General features: G+C 54.2%; 14 protein-coding genes across 14 annotated transcripts; 5 read left to right on the top strand and 9 right to left on the bottom strand.

The window, feature by feature from the left end:
* Positions 1 to 301: 301 nt before the first annotated feature.
* Positions 302 to 694, bottom strand: BDY17DRAFT_311612 (uncharacterized protein; the record flags this gene model as incomplete). Its single annotated transcript, XM_033735554.1, has 1 exon — positions 302 to 694. The coding sequence occupies one exon, from the start codon at positions 692 to 694 to the stop codon at positions 302 to 304; it is 393 nt and encodes a 130-aa protein (XP_033588583.1).
* A 1,312-nt stretch (positions 695 to 2,006) lies between these two features.
* BDY17DRAFT_300097 (uncharacterized protein) lies at positions 2,007 to 3,488 on the bottom strand. The gene is made up of 4 exons (XM_033734006.1): positions 3,420 to 3,488; positions 3,362 to 3,367; positions 3,084 to 3,302; positions 2,007 to 3,019 (listed from the first exon to the last, which is right to left on the bottom strand). The coding sequence occupies exon 4, from the start codon at positions 2,994 to 2,996 to the stop codon at positions 2,151 to 2,153; it is 846 nt and encodes a 281-aa protein (XP_033588582.1). The 5' UTR covers positions 2,997 to 3,019; positions 3,084 to 3,302; positions 3,362 to 3,367; positions 3,420 to 3,488; the 3' UTR covers positions 2,007 to 2,150.
* Positions 3,238 to 4,443, bottom strand: BDY17DRAFT_175875 (uncharacterized protein). Its single transcript, XM_033729852.1, has 2 exons — positions 3,362 to 4,443; positions 3,238 to 3,302 (listed from the first exon to the last, which is right to left on the bottom strand). The coding sequence occupies exon 1, from the start codon at positions 4,044 to 4,046 to the stop codon at positions 3,474 to 3,476; it is 573 nt and encodes a 190-aa protein (XP_033588581.1). The 5' UTR covers positions 4,047 to 4,443; the 3' UTR covers positions 3,238 to 3,302; positions 3,362 to 3,473.
* Positions 4,230 to 5,061, bottom strand: BDY17DRAFT_335673 (uncharacterized protein; the record flags this gene model as incomplete). Its single annotated transcript, XM_033737931.1, has 1 exon — positions 4,230 to 5,061. A coding segment is annotated over exon 1 (710 nt), but the record flags the coding sequence as incomplete, so codon positions are not given.
* Positions 5,062 to 5,091: 30 nt separating this feature from the next.
* Positions 5,092 to 8,127, bottom strand: BDY17DRAFT_253387 (developmental protein-like protein fluG; the record flags this gene model as incomplete). The annotated part of the gene is made up of 3 exons (XM_033731334.1): positions 5,092 to 5,321; positions 5,375 to 6,581; positions 6,823 to 8,127. 3 exons carry the CDS (start codon positions 8,125 to 8,127, stop codon positions 5,092 to 5,094), a joined length of 2,742 nt encoding a protein of 913 aa, XP_033588579.1.
* A 177-nt stretch (positions 8,128 to 8,304) lies between these two features.
* BDY17DRAFT_300090 (thiamine diphosphate-binding protein) lies at positions 8,305 to 10,560 on the top strand. The gene is made up of 6 exons (XM_033734005.1): positions 8,305 to 8,449; positions 8,502 to 8,564; positions 8,624 to 9,210; positions 9,266 to 9,604; positions 9,656 to 9,967; positions 10,020 to 10,560. Exons 1-6 carry the CDS (start codon positions 8,371 to 8,373, stop codon positions 10,437 to 10,439), a joined length of 1,800 nt encoding a protein of 599 aa, XP_033588578.1. The 5' UTR covers positions 8,305 to 8,370; the 3' UTR covers positions 10,440 to 10,560.
* Positions 10,561 to 11,212: 652 nt separating this feature from the next.
* On the top strand, positions 11,213 to 13,369 carry BDY17DRAFT_252702 (uncharacterized protein; the record flags this gene model as incomplete). Its single annotated transcript, XM_033731281.1, has 1 exon — positions 11,213 to 13,369. The coding sequence occupies one exon, from the start codon at positions 11,213 to 11,215 to the stop codon at positions 13,367 to 13,369; it is 2,157 nt and encodes a 718-aa protein (XP_033588577.1).
* A 144-nt stretch (positions 13,370 to 13,513) lies between these two features.
* On the bottom strand, positions 13,514 to 14,407 carry BDY17DRAFT_252650 (uncharacterized protein; the record flags this gene model as incomplete). Its single annotated transcript, XM_033731275.1, has 1 exon — positions 13,514 to 14,407. One exon carries the CDS (start codon positions 14,405 to 14,407, stop codon positions 13,514 to 13,516), a length of 894 nt encoding a protein of 297 aa, XP_033588576.1.
* A 108-nt stretch (positions 14,408 to 14,515) lies between these two features.
* BDY17DRAFT_300086 (hit family protein) lies at positions 14,516 to 15,162 on the top strand. Its single transcript, XM_033734004.1, has 3 exons — positions 14,516 to 14,657; positions 14,715 to 14,797; positions 14,849 to 15,162. Exons 1-3 carry the CDS (start codon positions 14,615 to 14,617, stop codon positions 15,131 to 15,133), a joined length of 411 nt encoding a protein of 136 aa, XP_033588575.1. The 5' UTR covers positions 14,516 to 14,614; the 3' UTR covers positions 15,134 to 15,162.
* BDY17DRAFT_300085 (guanine-1-methyltransferase-domain-containing protein) lies at positions 15,163 to 16,492 on the bottom strand. Its single transcript, XM_033734003.1, has one exon. The coding sequence runs from the start codon at positions 16,410 to 16,412 to the stop codon at positions 15,180 to 15,182; it is 1,233 nt and encodes a 410-aa protein (XP_033588574.1). The 5' UTR covers positions 16,413 to 16,492; the 3' UTR covers positions 15,163 to 15,179.
* A 133-nt stretch (positions 16,493 to 16,625) lies between these two features.
* BDY17DRAFT_252699 (GRIM-19) lies at positions 16,626 to 17,116 on the top strand (the record flags this gene model as incomplete). The annotated part of the gene is made up of 3 exons (XM_033731280.1): positions 16,626 to 16,783; positions 16,859 to 17,011; positions 17,068 to 17,116. 3 exons carry the CDS (start codon positions 16,626 to 16,628, stop codon positions 17,114 to 17,116), a joined length of 360 nt encoding a protein of 119 aa, XP_033588573.1.
* On the bottom strand, positions 17,023 to 19,583 carry BDY17DRAFT_335659 (SSS family solute:Na+ symporter; the record flags this gene model as incomplete). Its single annotated transcript, XM_033737930.1, has 7 exons — positions 17,023 to 17,464; positions 17,518 to 17,880; positions 17,956 to 18,073; positions 18,123 to 18,600; positions 18,653 to 19,344; positions 19,392 to 19,424; positions 19,474 to 19,583. 7 exons carry the CDS (start codon positions 19,581 to 19,583, stop codon positions 17,225 to 17,227), a joined length of 2,034 nt encoding a protein of 677 aa, XP_033588572.1. The 3' UTR covers positions 17,023 to 17,224.
* Positions 19,584 to 20,315: 732 nt separating this feature from the next.
* On the top strand, positions 20,316 to 21,219 carry BDY17DRAFT_300074 (Phospholipase/carboxylesterase/thioesterase). The gene is made up of 2 exons (XM_033734002.1): positions 20,316 to 20,493; positions 20,553 to 21,219. Exons 1-2 carry the CDS (start codon positions 20,340 to 20,342, stop codon positions 21,188 to 21,190), a joined length of 792 nt encoding a protein of 263 aa, XP_033588571.1. The 5' UTR covers positions 20,316 to 20,339; the 3' UTR covers positions 21,191 to 21,219.
* Positions 21,220 to 22,291, bottom strand: BDY17DRAFT_300073 (uncharacterized protein). Its single transcript, XM_033734001.1, has 4 exons — positions 21,962 to 22,291; positions 21,613 to 21,906; positions 21,474 to 21,551; positions 21,220 to 21,416 (listed from the first exon to the last, which is right to left on the bottom strand). The coding sequence occupies exons 1-4, from the start codon at positions 22,198 to 22,200 to the stop codon at positions 21,248 to 21,250; spliced, it is 780 nt and encodes a 259-aa protein (XP_033588570.1). The 5' UTR covers positions 22,201 to 22,291; the 3' UTR covers positions 21,220 to 21,247.
* Positions 22,292 to 22,376: the final 85 nt, after the last annotated feature.

Genomic DNA, 22,376 nt, shown 5'->3' with positions numbered 1-22,376 from the left:
CTGGGTCTGACCGCCTAGCTGCTCTCTGACAGACAATATAATGACCGACTCACGACGGTGCGATGGGTTACATTTGGGGCACTCTGCTTATACTTTCCAAACTGGCGCGACAAGGCGGTGTGACAGGGGACGGATGCTGATGTGGAAGCCGTGGTGTGTGATTTTGCTTTCAGAACATACACAGGAAGTCTTGCTTTACTACTACTACTACTATTCCCCCTTCCTTTTAGGTTGAGCTAAGAGTTGTGCGAGCGGAGGAAAGACGAATTACACTCATTTCACATTACGACTTGTCTCTGTTCTAGGTGTCGTGCGTGTGAGCTTGCTTCGTGCGAATCTCATCCCACAGCTTGTTCGCGACTGCCTCGCCTTCCGAATAGTCGGCCCTCTTCTTCAGAATGCTCACCGCTTCATCCGTCGAGGACACAATCTCAAGTAGATCGTGAAAGCACGCGACCAAGCGGCGATCATTGGCACGGTCAGCCGTCAGTTGCACGACCTGCTCCTGAGCGTCTTTCAGCTGCTTCTTGATCGCCCCGAGCTCCCGCGACAATGTCTTCTCCTCGTCCGCTCTCGGCGCTTGCCTCCTAGCCTCCACTAGCTCTCTCTCCGCCTCCTCCAGCTTCCGCTCCGCCTCCTCCCGACGGCGTTGCCCGTCCTTCACCAACAAGTTCTGCCATGCAAAGGCGGCCATGTTCTTCCCGTGTACCCTCAACTGCACGAATCTTTGCTTGCTGATACCGCTGTTTCAGGGCATTTGAGTTCGCCACGAATTGCTGTTGATGATACACCACTTGCGCTTCGTATTCCCGTCTGAGGGTATCTGGGTCGTTGGCCGTTGAAGTTGCGGCGAAGTTCGCGGGGGCGCGACCAGTGGTCGATGCTCCGAGTGAGTGCTGAGGAGGCATGTTGAAGGGTGCCGCCCGGTCCAGGGTCTGTGGAAAGGCCGCTGATGATTGCATTGACATTACTTTTGTCGAAAGAGATGGCAAAGAATGGATATACGTCGATGCTGCTGGAAAGGTATATATATACGACGCTTTACGCTCGAGACGCCATTCACTGAGAAACACATCCGCACACAAGCACCTTATGGAAGAATGGAATCCGAAATCTCATCATATGCCTTCGCCACACAAGATGTCCCCTTTTATACGTTTACCTGACCATGTGGGTGTAACAAACCTCGAGCAAACTTCAACCGTATCACCATCGATCTCGGACCCCGGCACGCACAATCAACCAGCAAATTACTACGTCCCCCTTGGAGTGGAACGCTCACTCGCCTGAGGCAGCGCATTCGGAGACCCTGTGCCCAAATCCATAATCAAGTCCGCATTCTCCGCCAAATGATCCGTCCATGCCCTCCAGACCCTCCGGAATGGCGCGTCACGCAACAAATCGTTCACCACTGCCCGATGAGTCGTGTTCAGAACAGAAATGACACGCATAACTGCCGCCAGCATATTCTCAATGCGCAGACTGCGTTGCTGGCAAACGCTGAGTTTCTCTTTTAGCACCGCGAGTTCCAATTCGGTGTTGAGGCGTGTGGCCTGCTCTTTGGCTAGTTCTTCGGCGAGTTGGCAGTTTTTGTTGTGCCATTCGGCTTCTTTTCTGCGCCAGGCGTCTAAATTTGGACATCAGTAGGGGTAGTGGAGATAGCAGGCACTCTGGCTTACCGTTGCTCAACATCAGTCCGTATATTTCAGAAGTCATTTTGAGATGTTGCTTGCGTCTTCTGGCCGCGGCGAATTGAGTTTCGTAGCCTTGTGGGAACTTCGGCGAGGCTGGGTGGCTTTGGAACAGCAGATTTCGAGCGTCTCTTTTCTATCAAATATTGCGGTATCGTGTCGTGTTTCATAGACAGGCAAAAGATGTCGGTCCGATACTTTATATGTCTATCATGCGTTTGCTATTTACCGCAATCTGGCATCATTCAACGACTTCCTTTGACGATGCGGCACAAGTAAGAAATGCGCACTGGAAGTTGGTCCTCAGCAAACATGAGCTTGTGTGATTGGAACGTGCTACCGGTGCTACTTGCAGAGGCCATTTGCACCTGACATCCTATCACCTGAACCGCAAACGTACGCCCACCATGAGGAACACCATTGCCTGCATCGCTTTCCCGGCACCGAATAATCGCTTGTCTACGACCGCCCAGCGTGTTGAGCCTCGAAGCTGCGGACAAATGCGCCATGCCGCCCCATGAACTCGTCATACCTGCGCCTCGCCTCCATGAACTGCCGATTTGCCTGCAACTGCCCGTCGAACTGCTTCCTTGCTTCATGGAGCATGTCCTTGACGCGCTGCGCGTAGGTGTGAATCGTACGCATCCTGTCGGTCGTGGTATTCTGCACCCCGAGGGCACGTTGTTGTTCCGTTCTCAGTCGCTGCTCGAGATCTTTGACCTCGGCGTTGAGTGCCTGGTTGGCCTGCTCGAAGTGATGGGCGCGATTCTGAGCAGCGCCGAGCCTGCGCTCGACCTCTGCGTAGCGGATGTTCTGCGTCTCCATCAACTCCTTCGTCCAGGCTTCGTGCTTGCCCTGCAACGATTGCAACTCAGCTGCGTGTTTGGCGTTGGAGTCCCTGATCTGCCTCGCGTAGCTGTTGAGCGAGCGGTTGGCGTCAGGCAACATCTTGCCCATAGTCGCCGTGTCGGTGCCCAGCGTCGCTTTGTCCGTCATGTGTACAGCACGCTCGTTATCTCCCATTCCAAGTAGGGGTCGTCGAGAGCTCTTTCCACCTCGCTCCAGCGTGGTGGTTCGAACTTCCCCAGAGCCTCGGTGGATTTTCCCTTGCCTTTGCTCGAGGAGCCTTTGCTTGAGGATGGGAGACTCATGTTGGCAGTTGTAGCAAGGTTGAAGGTCGAGATGTATAACGCGGAAGAAGGTCGTATATAAATTGTCATGTTTGCGGTGGTGAATGCTGTAGTCGCATAATCGCTCATTCACTATGGCCGCTCGATTCACCGTCGACTGTTGGTGTCCTCTCATCAGTCACTTCCAACCGTGTCACACTGTATTCCGTCAATATCGCTCCTTCATTCACTTTCGTCGCCGAGAGATCGGGCGGGCACTCACCACGAGTCGCTGGCGCCATCTCAACAGCATTGTCACCGGGGGTAACGGCACTCTCTTTCATGATGACTTCTCAATTCAATGTAAACACTCGGAGAGTTTCCATCTTGTCACCCCCGGCCGCTGGTGCCTACTCACCAGCAGATATCATCGCGTGACGATCCCTCTTCTATACTCACTGCTCATCCCACGGCTCTGGTACAGAGAGGATCCGGTTGATACCTACCAATAATTAGCGAACGCTCAAGAGTGAATATAGTCCCGCCACACCATCTCCTTACCCCCAACTGCGGAGCAAACTTAGCAAACAGCTATAGACGTGCAGCAGCAACGTGATACTTGTGCTACTCCAGCCAGCTCAGCAAACCAGACACCACATCCCAGCCAGCCACCTCATGTCCTCCCACGCGCACCCCGGTTACGAGCCGTAAATCCCGAGAGAAACTCGTCATGTTCGCGCTTGAACTCCTCATACCGCGCCACAGCATCCACAAACCTCCCATCCTGCTGCAGCCTCGCCTCAATCTCCGGCAACTTCCTCGCTTGTTTCAACATGTCCTCCAAGCATTTGGCGTGATCAGTAAGCGTCCACAGCTTCTCCGTGTAAGAAGTATGCAGATTGATAATCTGCTGCTGTCCAGCAATTTGCGTCTGGTACAGCTCGCCGTATTTCGTTTGCCAGTGCTTGACATCTCGCTGAAGCTGGCCTTGTCGGAGCTGCCCAACGCCAACATCCGTCTGCAAATCGCCGATTCTGTTTTGAAGTTCTGCCACTTTGGCCCGGTAGGCTTGGAGGGATCGGTTGGCGTCGCTGAGAACGTGCTTGAGGAAGTTGTTGTCGATGTTTGGCGTGACGGGCCGGTTTGCGACGCTCTCGAGAGCCTTTTCCAGGTCTTTGTTCTCCAGGAGTGGTTCGTGGGCTGGGTTTTTGCCCTTTTCGCGGGGAGAGGAGGCTGAGGAGCTCATCTTGTCGGGTGGTGTATATCGGAAGGTATAATCAGTGAGAAAGTCGTATATGTAGGCAGAGCGAATCTGCTCATTCACTGCCGGCCATTTGGCACCTCCTCAGCATTGAATTCGAACCCGTAAAGCACTCCCCTTCACCAATCCACTGCCAAAGAAGCCAGCAACCCCCAGAGATCCTCCCATTCACCCCTGCCGAGGCTTCCTCCTCTTGATCCTGTCGTACATTGACGAGTACGGCAGGTCCGGCAGATCCCCACCACCCGCAACAACGACAGGCGCCGCAGGAGCAACAGCGACAGCCGCAGGGTCCTTCTTCCTGGTCTTGGGAACAGCCCCACGCTCCCTCTCCCCTCGCTTCTTCCCCTTCTTCCTCTTCTCCCTCTTCCGGACCAGCCGGACGCTCTCCTCTCGAACCCCGCCCTCAACGCTCCCCAACCTCTCCCCAGCAACATGCTCTCCAGCTCGAACATCCTCCGAGACACGCCGAACCGGCAGCGCGCGACACTCCTCCACTTCAACTTCCTGAAATCCAGGGAAGAGCTCAAGCGGCTCCTCTCCGTCCTCCTCCAAACTGGTCCCGAGCCACCACGGGGCCTGCTCGTGGCGCAAGACGCCCGCGTCGTCATAGAAGATGAGGAGTTTGGCCGACTCCTGGCGGAAAGCGGCCAGCGCTTGGTGGGTGGTGGGGACGGGTCGTCGGTTGGCCATTCTCGGTGGGTTTGGTGGTGGTGAATGGGGTGCAGGACCGGCTGCTTGGTTTTTGGGATTCGTTTTGATAGGCGAGAGGTGGTGGGTGGGCGATGTCTGGAGTTTTCGAGGAAGAAGATGAGAAGGAGAAGGATTATATACATCTTGATTGACAATAGAAGAGGGATAGAATAGAAGGATATCATTGTAAGGTGATGTTGTTTTGAGGAAGTGAGGTTGACAATAGCAGTGAGAAGCGGGAATAGGGAAAAAGTTCACCTCATGTCGAATCTCACCTAGCAAACATCGTTACCATCACTTTCCATTGTTCGTCTATAATAAGACCTGTTTCATGCTATCAATAGCGCTCCATCAACCACACTTTTCGATCCGTCTCAGACATCTCGTTCAACATTGCCTGTTCCGTCTTCTTCATGATGAGGTAATGCTTCAGCATGCCGGTGGGAAGAGCTTGCTCCAGTTCGGAGTCGTTGTCTGCGGATTCGACGGCCTCGTCAATCGATTTTGGCAGTTTCTTCGTGATCCCGAGTGCATGCAACTCTTCCGACGAAAGCGCTGTCGGGTTCTCTGTAGTGCCGTTAGCCTGGGTCTCTTGCAAGGACGAGTCTGATCTATCTCACTCGGGCAGTCCTTCATTGACAGCTTCGTCCCCGTCCTGATACCATGTAGGCCAATGGCAAGGATAGAGGACATGGCCAAATACATATTCGCACACCCGTCCAGGCACCTGACCTCCCACCTCAGCTTGGCGGGTTTGCGCAGCGGAACCTCGCGGTTCTGCGTGCCCCAGGCGATCCAAGTCCCTCCACTCCAGGAATTATCGACGACTCTTGAGTAGCTAGCGCCTTGTGGCATGGTGAGAGCGCACAGAGAAGACATGTGCTCCAAAACGGAAGCCATGAAGGGGATCTCCAGCTTCTCCAGCTCCTCCGGCGGTAGTTTCGTGGAATTGAAGCTCATGTGCACGTGCGCAGCATTGCCGATACCCGCAAAGGATGTGGGATAGCAGGTCGCGCGGAGACCGTGGGTGGCGGCGACTTGCATGATGCATTGCCGGGCTTGGATCAAAGTGTCCACGGCGAGGACGGGCGGGTAAGGCGGCAAGACGAACTCGTACTGACCAGGCCCGGATTCGGCGTGCAGATAGTCGACGCCAATGCCGATGCTCTGCAAGGCGAGGATGATTTTCGTCATGAGTGGGAATGCCGTGACGTACTGCTCGTCGGTAAACGTGCCCCAGGATCGGGTGGAGTCGAGCGGCGTAAAGAGGTCGCCTTCTGCCGAGGGATTGCGCTTGCAGAAGGTGACCTCAATCTCGAACCCAACCAGAAAGTTGACATTGTATTCCCGTTGAAAGGTTCGGATGAGGTTCTGCAAGGTAGATCGTGGGCACATCTGCAACGGCGCTCCCTCCGAATCGGTGAACCGAGCCATGACAGTAGCGGAATTTTGTTGAGTTCCAAGAGTTTGCATTGGTCGCAGAGTTTGAAGATCGGGTTCGACGAAGATGGCACCGACGGGGTCGCAGACGGGGGTGGAGCCATCGTTCTGGAGTGTTCCAAGATTGCCATGAGAAATGCCCAGCCTCTGCCCGGTCTCGAGGAGTCTTTTAAACGTCGCCGTGGGTACACAGCGCATGCGCATTTGCCCAAGGAAATCCAGCCATTGCACAAAGAAGAATTGAGTGCTGGGAAATCTTGCGAGGAATGGGTCGTAGCTACCGGCAATGTCGTATGGATTATGGGCCATGGTGACGGTATGGTTGGGCAATTCTAACGTGGAAGTCGGCGGGGACTCAATAAGCTGTCTTTGGAGTGGTGATATCGTCTGTCAGGGCAATTGTCAGAGCTGCGAGGGCCAGATTGTAAGAAGTATAGAAGTGGGTGTGGTAAGGTACGTGGAGGAGCGTCAGCTCAAGCATTTAAGTTGCAGCTAGTGCCTGCATCAGGCTCGATCAGCGTCGTTGCCATGCAGGTGCGCTTGTTTAGGAAGGTGCTTGTGGAGGCAGCGAACACGAGCCATTGGAATCCTCGAAGCCCTATCAGGTGAGGAAAGACAATTCACGCACCTCTTCTCCACCCTGAGCGCCATCATTGGGCACATCCAGCTTGAGTTTCAGCTCGTACAGACGGTTGGAGTTCTCGAAAAAGAAGTCCTGCACAAATTTGGTGGCTTGCGGAACGTCGAGATCCTCTCGCTCGACGTACTCGCACACCACACGCTCCAACGCTTCTCTCCCTTGGAGATTGGCCAGCCAGAACGTCTCTGGAAAGAAGTGGCCGTCTGTGCTCCAAAGTAACTTGCTCCAGGGTGTCAATTCGAGAGCTTGTCGAAGAATCTGCTCCTGGCCGTCTCGTGAAACCATTGGAAATACCTCTCCAATGTCGAGGTAGCAGTTTTTGTAGACCGTTGCCAGGTATCCGGCCTCACGCGTGTACGGATAGCTGGAGTGGAGTAGAACGATGGGCACGGTGGGGAAGTTTTTGATGAGCTCTTGCAAGCAAGCGGGGTTGGCATCCAGTAGATCGATGTCAGCGTCCCCGAGTCCTGTATGGAATTGGAAAGGTTTGGCAAAATCGTTGGATCGATATCCAGCGGCAATGAGTTTGCACGCACTGATCACCAGGGCGTCGTTCATTCCCTTGGCCTCTACTCGGAACTTTCTCGCGACACACTCTGGGAGGAAGTGCTTGCGAAAGCTCCGGAGTCCATCCTCCGTGACATCGAGATCCTTGCCCACTTGAATGTCCAACCCGGTGCGGTAACAAATGACTGACTTGAATCCCGCTACGTCGGGATCTTCAATCGCCGCAGCAATGGCCTGCTCGAAAGCGGTGATGAAAGCGACCCATGCTAGACTGCATGCTTCTTCATCTGCGACTGCGATCCCGACCGGCAGCTGGTTTTGTTGATATAGAGTGGAAAGAATGTCCGAGGCAGTGGCTTCGATTCGCACGATTCGCTTGCACGGCGACTGCACGTATCGATCGTGCCAGTTGTATGGCTCCACACGGTCGCCGAATGCCAGTCCATCGTCGATCAATAGTGTGTGCGTGCCTTCAAAGCACTTCGTAATCAAAGCGCTGGGATCTTGATCCAGGAGCGCTCGCCTCTTTTTGACAATCGCATCCCAGTCTCCGTCGGCCGGCAGATCGTAGAGCTTTCGTAGTTGCCTGACAGCTCGGAGGTGCGGTAGTGAGGTTGGGGTATCTTCTAAAGCATCGCCTTCAGCCTCGGTGGTGAAAGTGAGGATGTTGCCGGTCTTGATTGCTGGAGCTCGAAGCAGGTTATGGGCGTGGTTGTCGATGATGGGGCACGTTCGGATGAGCTGCTTCAGCGCGTCAAGGGTGTGGGCGTTGTCTGTTTCTTCCATGTTGTCACATCTTTCCTTGTTGATCGTCGAAGTGTGAGCAGTGGATGAAGCTCGAGCTCGGGAAGTTGGAACTGCCGCGCGCGTCATTGGCGCGTGGCTGCGCTGACTCAGGCCTTACGTACGAGAAATCCAATTTTCCAACCAGACTTCACCTTCTCGGACTGTTCGTTTCACAACATCCCTCTTACAAGTTCCACCGATCGAAGCCATTCCGCAGCCTCGTGCGAGATATCCCACGCAACAATGCAACTTTCACTGGGAGAATACATCTTCCGCCGGCTTCGCGAGCTTGGAGTCCGCAACATCTTCGGGGTTCCGGGAGGTGTGTACACAGTCGTTCGACGCATTGAACGACATGCTAAAGAGGCATTTAGACTTCAATCTTAATCTTCTGGACTGGATTGATCATGTGGAGGGCATGAAATGGGTGGGAACCTGTGAGATATCGTACTTCCTGACCTTTCATCTGTCATTGCTAACCTGGAAATGAATGCAGGCAATGAACTAAACGCTGCATACGCTGCCGATGGCTATGCCCGTTGCAGAGAACTGCCGGGCGTTGTTATCACAACGTACGGGGTTGGGGAGCTGTCGGCGATCAACGGCATCGGAGGCGCATACGCCGAGTCTGTCCCCATCATTCACATCGTCGGCATGACTGCACGTGCGGCGCAGAAGGCACGACTCATGATCCACCATACGCTCGGCGAGGGTCTTGATCACGCAATCTACCAATCGGTCTCCAAGCCTCTGTCTGCTGCGACAGAGTTCCTGTGGGAGGAAGGCTCGTTCACGCAGCAAGTCGATCGGGTTATTGAGGCCAGCTTCAAGACGAAGCTTCCCGTCTATCTCTACATTCCCATCGACACTCCGGACATTCTGATTGATGGCAGTCGACTGGACAAGCCACTCGACCTGACAATCTCAAATCCAGGCCGCGAGTCTGAGGAGCAGGAGGTTGTCGATCAGATTATCAGTGCGATCGAGAAGGCGGAGAAACCGTGCTTCCTGGTCGACCTGTACACTCAGAGATTCGGTGTGACCAAAGATCTCCGCGAGATTGTAGAATCCACTCAGATACCAGTAAGTCACACAATCCGATACAGCGCAGGATGGTTATTGATAATGGGCACGCCAGGCTTTCACGACGCCGCTCGGCAAATCCGCCATCGACGAAACCAGCGCAAACTTCGGTGGAACGTACATTGGGGCTTTCACCCACCTCCCTTCCGTCAGAGAAGCCATCGAAGGCGCAGACCTTGTCATCCATGTCGGCACGTTCCCAGCGGATTCGAACTCTGGCGGATTCAGCCAGAACCTCGCCTCAAAAGGCACCCTCGCCAAATTGCACGCTCATTACGTCTCTCTGGGCGACAAGAAATGGGAAGGCTTGAACTTCGCACCGGTGGTCAAGAAGCTCCGTCAGAGACTGCAGTCACAGAAGCTGACGGTGAAGAACCCGACCTGGTTTAAACATGTATGCCTAAATTCTCTCGTTCGCGTGTGTCTCGATGCTGACCATCACTAGGATGCCGAGCAACTGCGCAAGCTTCCCCAAGGCCTGAGCGGGCCTTTGAAACAGAAATACCTCTGGCAATGCTTCAACACCTTCCTCAAGCCCGATGACTTTGTCATTGGCGAGGTTGGAACGTCACAATTCGGGACCGCAGCGATTCTGTCCCTGCCCAAGAACGGCGGCTACTACACTCAAATCTTTTACAGCTGCATTGGTTTCACCGTTGGCGCCACCCTAGGAACGCTCGTTGCTCGAAGAGAGTTGGGACACACTGGTCGGACAATCCTGTTTGTCGGAGATGGCAGTCTGCAGATGACTGTACAGGTAAGATTATGCCAGCGCTCACAAAATCACAGTGATGCTAAGAGACATCCAGGACATAAGCACCATGATCCGCAACGGCTTCGCTCCGACCATCGTCATCCTCAACAACGACGGCTATACTGTGGAGCGAGTGATTCACGGCCCAGCGCGCGGGTACAACGACATCGCACGCTGGGACTACTCAAGCCTCCTCAAATTCTTCGGCGCCTCCAAGGAGTCCAAACACCACCTCGCAAAGACGTACGAGGAATTGCTGTCTGTTCTTTCCGACTCAGAGTTCCAAGCAAGCAAGCACCCGCAAGTTCTCGAGGTCGTGCTGGACAAGTATGACTCGCCGCAGGCTATGAGTAATCTCGTCGACACCGTTCTGGGCAAGGGCAAGGCTGCCATGCAGCAGGATGATCAGAAGAACAATCGCTCGCGCAAGGTTCTTGACGGCACGCTGACTGAGAGTGGATTGTCGACGGCTTGATGATAGAGTCATGCCCGGCTCAAGCCCATCCGCATAGCTTGCGCTTACAAGGAAGATGCCCGGTACCTGTATATAAACCGAGCAACCACTCCAGCGTCTTTGCCCAATGTCATTGCTGTCGTATTCACCGCCGATGACTCAAAAGTTTGAATCTCGCATCTGGCTGACTACATAATGAGGTGTGTAAATCAGGAATGTCTCGCCGACCTGCCCCACTCGGCGGTAAGCAAATGCGGATTCGCGGAGTCTTCTGCTGCCTGCTGCCTCGCCCACTTTGCGTTGTTGACTCATTAGGTTTGCTGCAGGGAAATGAATACATATTGGGGCGTGTCCTCGACCACTTTCACACAATGCCACTATTAATCTTACCCTAGAAACTTTCTTGGCCGTGCGATAGGATAATACACAGGCCGCGACTCGCTCAGCCTTGCCGCGCCAGACTTGGCGTCTTCTCGCCTTGCACAGCAACAAGTCTACCACTTTTGATTCCATCGGCATTGGCAGCGAGGCTGTCGAGAGTCACCATGGCAGAGCACTCTTTGCTCCATACAACCTTTCCGGTCCTTCTCCCCAAAATGCCCGAATTGCATCTCGACAAAGCCGCCTTTCACACGTACATCACAGGCTTGATCCACCCTCGACTCGCAAAACGACTGCCCGTGAGGAACGCAAAGCCAGAAGCACCCGAAGCAACCACATTTGCAAGTGTGGCGAAATTGCAAGATCCCGAGAAGCAAGCCGATCACCAGCCAGACGACAAGGAGTCGCTCTTCATGCTCGCCCTTCTCTCCCACAACCCCACCATTCGAGCTACCGACTTGCCGGGCAACAAGATGCTAACAGAAAACGGGGACGTGGCGTTCAAAGACTCCGGCGCCGTGCTCGTAGACCTGTTTGCCGAACTCGAAGACACCATCTCCGCTGACCGGCTGAAAAAGGTCCTGGAGCAGGCGTGGGCGGAGGATGCGTTGTCTACTCTGAAGATCATCTGGAATGCTCGTTCCATCCATCTTGGCAAGTCGAGCCGGGTTACCTTCTATCGGGCGGTTGGTTGGCTTTATCGAAATCACCCTTTGACGCTGATCACCAATTTGCCGTGGCTTGTGAGGCCTGTTATTCGGAAGAAGGCGCCGAAGGAAGCCAGCGGGAATTGGACTGATGCTGGCAAAGATGTGGACGTGGTCGATGCTGAGGATGCCGACAGCGATTTCGAGCTCATTGAGAACGAAGATGACGACGAGAAAGGAGAGCCTGTGCGGAAAAGGGCGAAGGTAGACGATGGGCTTGCCGAATTCGACATCAAATACGGCGTCGCTCATGGGTATTGGAAGGATCTCCTCAACATCCTGGCACTGGCCGCCAACAATGAGCTGAAAGTCGATGGCGACCCACGGAAAGTGCTGAATGTGAAGGCGAACAACAACAAGAATCTCCGCGATTGGACGGAGGGCAAAGGGCGAAGGAAGAAGACCATCCAGGCACGCCATGCATCTGCGGTGTCGAAGCTCGACAAGGACGGCACGTACAAGGCTCTCCATCTCAGCGTTGCGCGTTTGTTCGCGGACCAGCTCACACTCGATCTCGCTCGCCTGCAATCCGGAGACCGCGCGGAGAAAAAGCAAATCAGCCTCGCTGCGAAATGGGCACCGACGCATAAGGGCATGCACGACCAGTACACCTGCATCGTCAGCTCCATCGCCGAACTCTTGTATCCTTTCGACAAGCTTCGTCCCGCAGGCGTCGATGGAACAGATCGCGAACTGTACCTCAAGCACGCTCGCATCGCCTACCAAAGCCAGACACTCTCGCCACTGCGCAAACACATCGATATCGTCGAGCTGCACCTCACGAACAATAACTTTGCGGCCATCCAGTACGATCGCTTGCCATCTCTCGCCATGAACCAATACGCGCCAGTCTTTGCGACCAAAGACTATGAACACTTCGAAAAGTATGTCGATAAGGTGGCGGGTGGGAGGGCGAGAATGTCCGGCGCGACACTGCTCCCCAGCACACTGGTGAAGCACGCACTTGACAAAGGGAACGGCGTTGATGGCACGAAAACCACGTCCGGGAGCGCCAGATTCATGGTCCAGCGGAAGATCGAGGCGCTGCTGCTCAAAACTGCCGATGGGCAATGGAATACCCTGGTGCAGCGACTCCGGGACTCGGGCTCTCTGAGCGATTCCATTGCTGTTTGCGACGTCTCCGGCTCAATGACATACCCGACTTTTTCCGATCAGACAACACCCCTCCACTCTGCCATCGGGCTGTCGCTACTGCTGGCTGAAATCACGAAACCTCCCTTTGGCGGCGCTTTCATTACATTTTCGGCACAGCCTGAACTCGTGCGCGTCGGTGGACCAAAGGACGAACGCAGCTTGTTGGAAAAAGTAAAGCTTATTGAGAGAAGCAACTGGGGTGGCAACACCGATTTCGAAGCGGTGTTTCTCAAGCTCATCCTTCCTATGGCGATCGAGAATGGCCTGAAGCAGGAAGACATGGTGAAGCAGGTCTTTGTCTTCTCGGATATGCACTTTGACGCCGCGCAGCCGCGTGCAGATTCCAGCAGGTGGTCGGCTTCTTTCGAGCGGATCAAGATGGAGTTCGAAAAGGCTGGATACAAGTTGCCTCGTCTCATCTTCTGGAACCTTGCGGGTAGCGCTCACGGCGAGGACAATGGCGTTGCACCGAAACCTGTGGGTGCGTTCGAGCAGAATACGGCGTTGGTGTCGGGGTACAGTCAAGGGCAGATGAAGATGTTTCTTGACAGCGGTGGATTTGAAGAGGTGGAGGAGGTCATTGTGGAGACGGAGGGCGAGAATGGTGAGGTGGTTGTTAAGAAGCAGGAGAAGAAGCAGGATCCTTTGGATGTTGTTCGACGAGCCATCTCTCATGATGCTTATCGTATGCTGAAGGTCATGGACTGATGTAACGATGCATATTGAGGAAGGGCCACCAGGCCTGTGGCTTTTGGAGACTTGCGTCGCGGAGGTTGGAAAGAAATGTATACTGTACATAGCAATTACGAGGCATTAGGCCGACGGTACCGCCTCGTCTTGCGAATGTCGACCTTAGCCAGCATCATTGGCAGCCGGGAGGGATTTCTCAATGTCTGTCGCATACTGCACACTCTGATCCCAGCCTTCGAGGGTGGCGAAGGGACTTCTCAGCCACGCGTGAAGCTCGTGCAGCAGTAGTCTCGCATTCGCACGGTCTAGAAACTCGGCCAAGAAGTTTTCAGCCTGCCCATCTGCGCCCTTGGGATCGAATTTCCTCAGCACGGCGACGACGTATTCCAGAACGAAGTCTCGGTTGCGCACTCCGCGGTCTGAGTCAAGATGGCTGAAGAGCTGTAGTTCGCGGCGGAGGAAGATACGCGCGCGAGTTTGCAGAGATGTGGAGCCGGCGAAATCCTTCGGTGTAAAGTCTCGATAACCGGAGATGGCGTTTGCGCCAATATGCTGAGAGTACAGGCGCTGTTGATAGGCTCTACGCCTTCGGGACAAAGCTGGATCTTCGTGTGTCCTCAATGGGAGACTAGACGGGCGACTTTGATTGATTGGACCTCGAGAGTCACGATGACTGCGCAGCCGCATTCGTTGAGATGCAGAGTCGTCTATTCTCCTTGGCTCTCGCTCGGTGGATTGCACTTCAAAGACCTTGTAGTCGTGCGGACCGCGCCAGTCATATTCGACGGCTGTGATGGTCGCGTTGCATAAAGGACAGGTCTTGCGCTGCTGTAGCCATGACACCAGACAAATGAAGTCGAATGTGAGATGGTTGCACGGTACAGCTATCGCTCGTTCCGTGATGGTTTGGAGACAGATGGTGCAGTCCTCGGGCGCTGAGGCCTTGCCACTCTTTAAGGCACGACGAGCGGCACCCTTGATCTTGAAGTCGTCATCGTCTGTTGTCGGAGTAGCGGCAGCCTCGTCGGGATTAAATCTGTTGGCTGCGTTGTCCATGCATGTCAAGGAGCCGTCATGCATGTACACTGAGTTAGATGCTAGGGTTGTTCAAAGTCCCTTCCGAAGAAGGCAGTCAGTATTCCGCCCCACTCGGCTGACTAACAACAACCCCACGTCTGGCTCGAGAAGTGACGTGAAGCGGAGCGGGAGTTCTGCATCATTACTCGCACCAAACATTGATGGTCAATTGATTCAACTGAACGAATGTCGAGAATGGCTTCCTGTATCTTTTGCAAAATCATCAAGGGTGAGCAGGTCCTCCCATCTCTTCTCTCTCAAGGTCCAAGCTAACGCTCGACTACAGGCGAGATCCCTTCGATGAAGGTCTTCGAAAGCGAGAAGACATTTGCTTTCCTCGACATCAATCCGCTCAGCGCGGGACATGCAGTATGATGCATTCCTCACTTCTTGAGACGTCCACCCACTGACCACAATCAGCTCGTTATTCCCAAGCACCACGGCGCAAAGCTCACCGACATTCCCGACGACTCCTTGACCGAGCTTCTCCCTGTGGCCAAGAAGATCGCATTGGCCACGGGCGCCGAGCAGTTCAATATTCTGCAGAACAATGGTCGGATGGCACATCAATTGGTCGATCATGTGCATATTCACATGATCCCCAAGCCGAATGAGACGGAGGGTTTGGGCATCCAATGGCCTCAGCAGAATCCGGGCAAGGAGAAGCTGCAGAAGCTTTTGGAGGAGATTAAGGCGAAGATGTGAAACATGACTTGCTCGTGCAATATGGATATTGAAAGTACATTCGAATTTATGCTGAAAAACTAGTGGCGTCCTCCTCGAGTGCTTCCTCTGCATCCTCAAACGTCTCATCACCATCATCGGATGCAGCCTCGTCCCCAGGACTCTCCTTACTTTCTGCGCCTTTGGCATCCTTCAATTGTCCCCCTTTCCTCTTCGGAATCACCTTGACAAAAGCCTCGCCCCAATCGCCACACTCCAACCATTTCAGCATGATCTCATTGACATGATTGACAGCCAGGACCTTCCGGCTCTGCATATCCATGAATTCACCAATCGGTAATCTCGCGGTCTTCAGGCCTCGTTCGGTAGCTCGCTTGTAGCATAAGCCCTTTTCGCGATTCTTGTCGACCAGCCCGCCAATGATGTAGGTGCTGAACGGCTTCAGCTCGGTCAGAGTTTCTTCGGCTTCGGAGGTCAGATAGACCACTTCTCCCTCTGCTTTAAGACGTGCGTGATCCTCCACATCTTCAGTCTGAAATTTCTCGAATGCGCCGCCCATCTTCCCCTCGAACTCGGATGCCATCCACTCCTTTGCCTTTTCGGCAGCCTCGATGCAATCACAGTCCAAGAAGCGCACCCCTCTCCATCCCTTGTAGTGCATCAAGACGTTATCAAATCGCTCCCGCAAGCTACCACCAAAAGCAGATATCGCCAAATGCGCACGGAAAGGAGCATTTCTGTTGTCCGAATACGACCGCGTAAGCTGCGCAGCAAGCGAAATGCGCTCCTTGTCCTTCATTAGGCCGTCGAAGTCGCAGTCGATCAGGATGGTCACGGGCAGCTGCACGGCCTTGCGTCGAATCAGATGCTTCGCCGGGATTGCCTCAGCTTCGCCATCAGCTTGCATTTGCTTCCACGCTTCGCGCTTCCGCTCGCGCTTCGCGACGGTCTTTTGCCGGCGGATTTCCTTGCGTTCGTCGCGCTTCGACTCCCATTCTTGCTTCTTGCGGAGTTTCTTGAGCTGGTTTTTGGAAACTGGCGCTCCGGCTGTGTCGAGTCCGTCTGCCAGTGGGGCTGTTGTCGCTGGAGTAGGGAATGTGTCACCTTCGGCATGGCCAGCGCCATTCAGGTTTTCACTCGGCTCCTCGTCGTCGTGTTCGATGATGGAGATCAAGTCTCCGCCAGTTGTGCTGACTTCCGAACCGCCATTTCCTTGTGTCAGGGAGTCAGACACTGGCTTCTGAGGATCTCGATCATTGCTGAGCTTCCGCTTCTTGGTGATCCGCTCTTCCGCTTCCATAATTGCGGTGTGGCGCTGGTAAGAAGTGAAACCCCAAAAGACCTCAAAAGTGAGCCTCTCGATAAATTTTGGCCTCACGTGACTAGTGCTGACTAAGACGGGACCTTGCCGAACTCCGCTCCGCACCACCGTACCTGAGCTCCTCCGCCATTGAGCGACATCAACACCCACCTTCTGCTCGCAGAACCCGTCCACCACCCCCCTCAATCCGCCATGCCTCAAGACCTCCCTCCCTCCGCCGGCTACGAGCCCGTGCAATACCGCCGAAACCTGCCTGTGCGCGGCTTCCGACCGGTCTGGTACCTCGCCATCGTCGGCGCCATCACGACCTACGGCTTCTACAAAGTGGGAGTGGGAATTCGGGAGAAGAAGTACGGCATTCCTCCCGTTTCATACACTGGCAAGAGTATGGTTGTGCAGTTTTGCTGACGCCCGTGGTTGTGCAGTGAACTCGCGCGGGAGAAGATGTGGTCGCGCATTTACCTCATCCCGTTATTACAGGCCGAGGAAGACCGAGATCAGGTGCGGAGGTACTACGCTCAGCAGGCGCTGGAGAAGGAACTGTTGGGGACGGAGACGAAGGTGTATCATGGTGACCGGTATGTTCTTGCCCTGCTTGTGCGGAGAGCCGGAGTGTGGTATTGACAGTCTACAGATTTGTACGGCCGACGTATGTGGTGACGCCGGGACAGGTGACGAAGTAGATGAGAAGGGCTGGAGACACAGCGATGGGTTCACATGTGTGCCTGGTGAACTGTATATACCTTACACGGCGTTGTGGAGTGATACGAAGCGCATCAATTACTTTACGCTCAGAAGGCATCCTTCTTGTCATCAATCTCGACAACATCCGATTCCTTTTCCTTCTCCCTCTCCGACACGACCGACGGAGCAGGTGTGACATCTCCAGGCTCGCCAACAGGCTCGGTTTTCTTCCCTCTCAGGACCATCCAGATCATCTTCGCACCTCCATCGATCAGAGGGTAGAAGCTGGCGATACCCAGTGCAATCCAAAGCCAGATGAGCGATACGACTACCCAGGCAGTGAAGAGCTGTCCAAAGCGTTAGTCTCAGCCAAATGAACGCACAGCTGAGCGATACGCACTCCCTTCGACATGATGAAGTACGCCCCGTACATGGGAATCGGCCAAAGCACCCACTGGCACAAGAAAGTAATGATTCCCCACCAGAGAGCCACGCGCGCCATCTTCCGCATGTATCGCACGCGTTGCGGCGAGAAATAGGCATCGTAGTTGAAGTGCGTGGCTTTGGCGGAGAGCTGGCCGTGCTCGTCGTCTTCGACTCGCTCAATGGCTTTTGCTAGCTTTGGCCAGTCGAAGGTGTTGTCAGGGAAGAGGTAGGAGACTGCGATTGTGATGGGCAGCGGCGTGAAGGTGCTGGCCACGGTGGCGTACATGCAGGGGAAGGCCATGCCCAGGGCTGGAATGCTTGCGGATCCTTCGATTGCCTGTGGCACAAACATTCATGTGAACGTGTTGTTGTGTTGTATTCGCAAGGCTTCGTGGGGGGCACAACTTACCACAGCGGTTGCAATCCATGTTGAGATACCGGCTGCGAAGCCACACAGTGGCGCCACTATTGCAGCGGTTCTTGTCTGCTTCTTCCATACGAGCGCGAAGGTTGTTGGGAAAAGGGCCGGGCTGTCAGGTGTCAGGTTCGTCCCTCTGCTCGAGGGCATGATAGACTCACCAGATCAGGATGCCGAGGAAGTACAGCAGCCAGTTCAGGTCCACGCCCCCTTTGTAGAATCCGGTGGCCATGCTCGACACAACGAGCCATGCGCCAATGACTCCGACGTGCGACATCCTTATAATCTGCTTGTTGGTAGCCTTTTTGTTGAAATAGGTCCTGTAGATGTCAAAGGAGAAGATTGAACTGATGGCGATGAGTTCAGCGGAGCTGACACTGGTGCATGCCATGAAGATGATCACCAGCACCGCACCGGCGCCTCCTTTGCCAGCAATGGCTTGTGAAACGAACGGGAGCACGAGACCACTCGATACCTCCTCCGCCGTCATTCGTCTTGGGTATGTCGGGAACGCAGGTGTGGATTCCAGAGCTTGTGCTCCAAGTCCCATGATGGTGCCGAAAGCAAAAGGAATGGCGAAGTAGGCATTGCCTCCAAGGATGTACCCGGGCACGGCAGCCTCCACCTCTGCCGCGAAGCCTATGCGTCGGTTAGAAATGGTATCGGGGTATCAGAGAGCAGGATAGAGCACCTTTCTGCCAAAAACCCGTATCAAGGAAGACCACACCGAAATTGGTCAAGACGTGGATGATGCCGAACCATACTGACTGGTTGCTGGTCATGGTCAAGTATGATCCCTCGTAATTTCCAGCAACGGGATATTTTTTCCCAAGAGGCACCAAAGCATCGTAGAGGGCACCAATAGAGCCAATCTCCTTGATGGTCAACAGCTGAATCGTCAGCCAAACGAGTATGATCATAATGATGACAGTGTGAATGTAGTCTGTCAGAAAGGTGGCCCTCAACCCCCCAAAATAGGTGTACACCACAACCCCTGCAGGAAGGAGATATGTCGCCGCGATGATGTTCATCCCGGTCAATGAAGAGACTGCCGCGGCGGCACCGACAATCATCTGAGAGAAGATGAGCAAGTTGTTGATGAGAGCCATCACGATCCAGAGGAGGTGCGCAACGGTTCCATAGCGGCCTCTGATCAGTTCGAGAAGGGTGTGAGCGTTTGGAATGCGACGTTTGGCTTGAATTGCGATCCAGGCGAACATGCAGATCATTGTGCTTTGGCCCGCCGCCCACCAAAGCGGGAGTGCGATCCCGTAGGAGTAGGTGAGGTACGGTGAGCCAAGGAGCGCGCTGGTATAAAGCCAAGAGGAGATCACTGCGGATGCAGTCAACCCTGTGCCGATGCTTCGATTTGCCACCATGAACCTGAAAGATGTAAGTGGAATGTAACGATAGTCTGCCCGACAACATACGTTTCAGTCGTGTTGTTATCTTCTCCGAAAGTCCTGTACAATGATCAGAAAAAGCAGGAAGTCGCATGTAAGATGGACCAACTTCTTCAACTGTCTTGTCACGAGTACCATTCCAATGGCGAATCCAATTCCAAGTCCCAGTACAACTCCGTAGCCAGCACCTTGGCCGAGGGGCGGAGGTGGTAATGACATCTTGTATCTGCCACCAGGCTACAGGGGTATCGACGCAGAGGCCTCGATCGACGTATAAAGAGAATGTGAAGCTGAGAATGTCTAAGAAAGAGAGGGTATCTTGAAGTCTGATAGTATCGTCTGTTGTGGAGCGAGCTCGCAAGCAGTCAAATAAGACAGAAGGACAACAAGATGAAAAGACTGATAAGACTGAGACGCAAGTGACGAAAAGCTCATAGCCGTGCGTGCAGCTTGGTGGCAAACACATGGATCCCGAGCCATCGCATCGGGCACACCATTGCAGCGCACGTGTGGCTGCGCGGATCTTGAACCCTCACCTACCTTGTTCCGACTTCGCAGGCGGCCCTGGCAAGTGTGCTAGCTATTCGCAGGCATCTCAGGGCAGATCAGCGAGCAATACGCCAATCTCTGGCAATCGCATAAGCATAAACACAATTGCGTGATAGCTCTTCATGGTCTTGTGCTTGCAGGATTGAGGGAGCAACGCGAAAGCTTCGATCTGAGTCCCGGTTAGCGACTGCATCTTCCGCGGCTGTCGATGAAGCGGCGTTCGATTCAGAACGTTCCAACAGAGAATGTTGTTGGTCGTTGATGAGGAGGTGATGTCGAGAGTCCAACTGCCGCTCAGAGCCCCAGAGTCCCCATTTGGCCGAAGATCTGGGGTAACCCATAGCCGGGATTGGTTAGCCGGGGTCGCTGCTTAATGAAATCTGGGACTTCATCGCCTTCGAAACGACATCATCCACCCACCGCAAAATGGCCACCCAACAGCAGACGTTGAAGCTCCCTTCAGAACGTGGTCGAGAAGAGCCAATATACAAGCCCGCCGTCCAACCATGCAGCGACATCAAAAACTCCGCCACGTTCATCTTTCTCCACGGCCTGGCCGATAGCGCAGAAGCCATTCAGAGTCAGTCTGCCTCGAGAAAACGAAGCGTGAATCCTGCAGTTTTGACGTGTGTGCCAAAGATGTCGCCGACCAGTTCCAGCAAGGCGGCAAGCTGTCCTGGATGAGCTGGGTCCTTCCCAATGCCAAGTACAATATGGATGCTATGGACACGGCGTGGTTTATACCGCACCCGCTGCCGACGCTTGCGCCGTCGCGCCCTGAGCTGGCTCCCGACGATGATGAAGAGGGCATGCTTGAAACGGTCGCGTACTTGGAATCGCTGATCGATGCTGTCGTGGAGTCCGGCGTCCCTCTTAACCGTATTGTCTTGGGCGGCTTCAGCCAGGGTTGCGCCATGAGCCTGCTCACGCATCTTACATCATCAAAGTACAGTGGCAAGCTTGCAGGGATTGTGGGCTTACTGGGCTTCCTCCCGTTGTCCGATGGCAAGCAGCGGATACAAGAGCTGCGCGAGGAGCATGGTCTTCCGCGTTTGATTGAAGACGATGTGCCTGTCTTCCTGGGCAGAGGCACCTCAGATGCGCTCATTGCTAATCGGATCTGGAATTACTCGCTCAAGGGGCTGACGGAGTTGGGTTTGAAGGAGAGTCAAAGCGAGGTGCATACCTATCAGGGCCTAACGCACACCATCAACGGCGCGGTGCTGCGTGATGTGTGTGTTTGGTTGGAGAAGGTGGTGCCATCTCTGGAAAGCTAGAAGTAATCTTATGACGAGTCAAACTATAGACGTTTATTTCTGCGTGTAGATCTAGCGCTACCACTTCTCCGGGAATCCTGACAAGTCTTCTGCCTGCCTCCACGCTTGCCAATGGAACTGTGGCAATGGCTGCTTCAAGATTCCCCACTTCGTCATCTCTTCGCGTTCGTTCATGTTGATCGGGTCTTTGGTAGCTGGACGATAGTGTTCAAAGTCGACAATGGATCTGGTACGTGGTTAGTAAGAGGACTGCAGCTTCTGTTGCGAAGACGAGATAGCATACAGCGTTCGGGTGTCAGACTCCCACAGGATATTCCGTAAAGCGCAGTCATAAGGCTGGAAGCCGAGCCGCCAGATGTGTCTGCAAAGTCGGTCAGCATTATCACGCGACAATCACCTCTCCCCACTCATTGATGACACACTTGATAGCGACCAAGAATCTCTTCCGAATCTCCTCCTGCAGATCCTCCGGCATGCTCCAAAACTTCAGCTCCAACAAGTCCAGTCCAGGCATCCTCGTCATCACAACGTAAGCGATATATCCGCCCGGCATAGGCCCATCTGCGCCCTGCACGGCCGTCTTCCAGCTTATAAGGTGCGGCAGCGAAGGCGAGTCCGTGTCGGCGAAAATCTTCAACGCCTTCAGTTCGTCGAGAGTATGACTACTCGGGCCCTCAATGGGGTCTACAAGGCCTCCTGCGAGCTGAGATGGTGCTCTATCCCTCACGTGAGCATTTCATTTCGCAGCCGAGGGTCGCGGGCGGAACATACTGCACCTTGCATTTGAGGATGTAGAGATCTCCCTCGCTTCCTTGATCCACTCCACTGTCCGCAACGGCATCGCCCAGCGCTACACGTCTGCAAATATACAGTATGCGGGCTTCGGTATCATCCTTGCGGAAATTGGTGATGGGCTGGAGGCGCTGGAACGCGGCGTTGATGTCGGGGAAGACGACGGTGGTGTCGAGAAGGCGGTCAGCGTCTTCGACGGTGAGAGTACGGTCGGCCATGATGGATTATTCGAAGCTGCATCGCTACGCTGCCATTATGCTTTCCTTTCGGTTTGGCCAGCGATCGCGTCAAAGCGGTGTTGTAATTTCGTTTTGCCTCTTATCAAGACTTTGAGGTGAAGTCGGGCCATTTGTCCGGCGTCGACCAATGACGTGGGGGCCAACAACAGACTCGA

This window comes from Neohortaea acidophila, assembly GCF_010093505.1.
Source record: "Neohortaea acidophila strain CBS 113389 unplaced genomic scaffold BDY17scaffold_7, whole genome shotgun sequence".
NCBI classification, from domain to species: Eukaryota; Fungi; Ascomycota; class Dothideomycetes; order Mycosphaerellales; family Teratosphaeriaceae; genus Neohortaea; species Neohortaea acidophila.
This window is presented reverse-complemented; position numbering and strand designations above follow the sequence as displayed.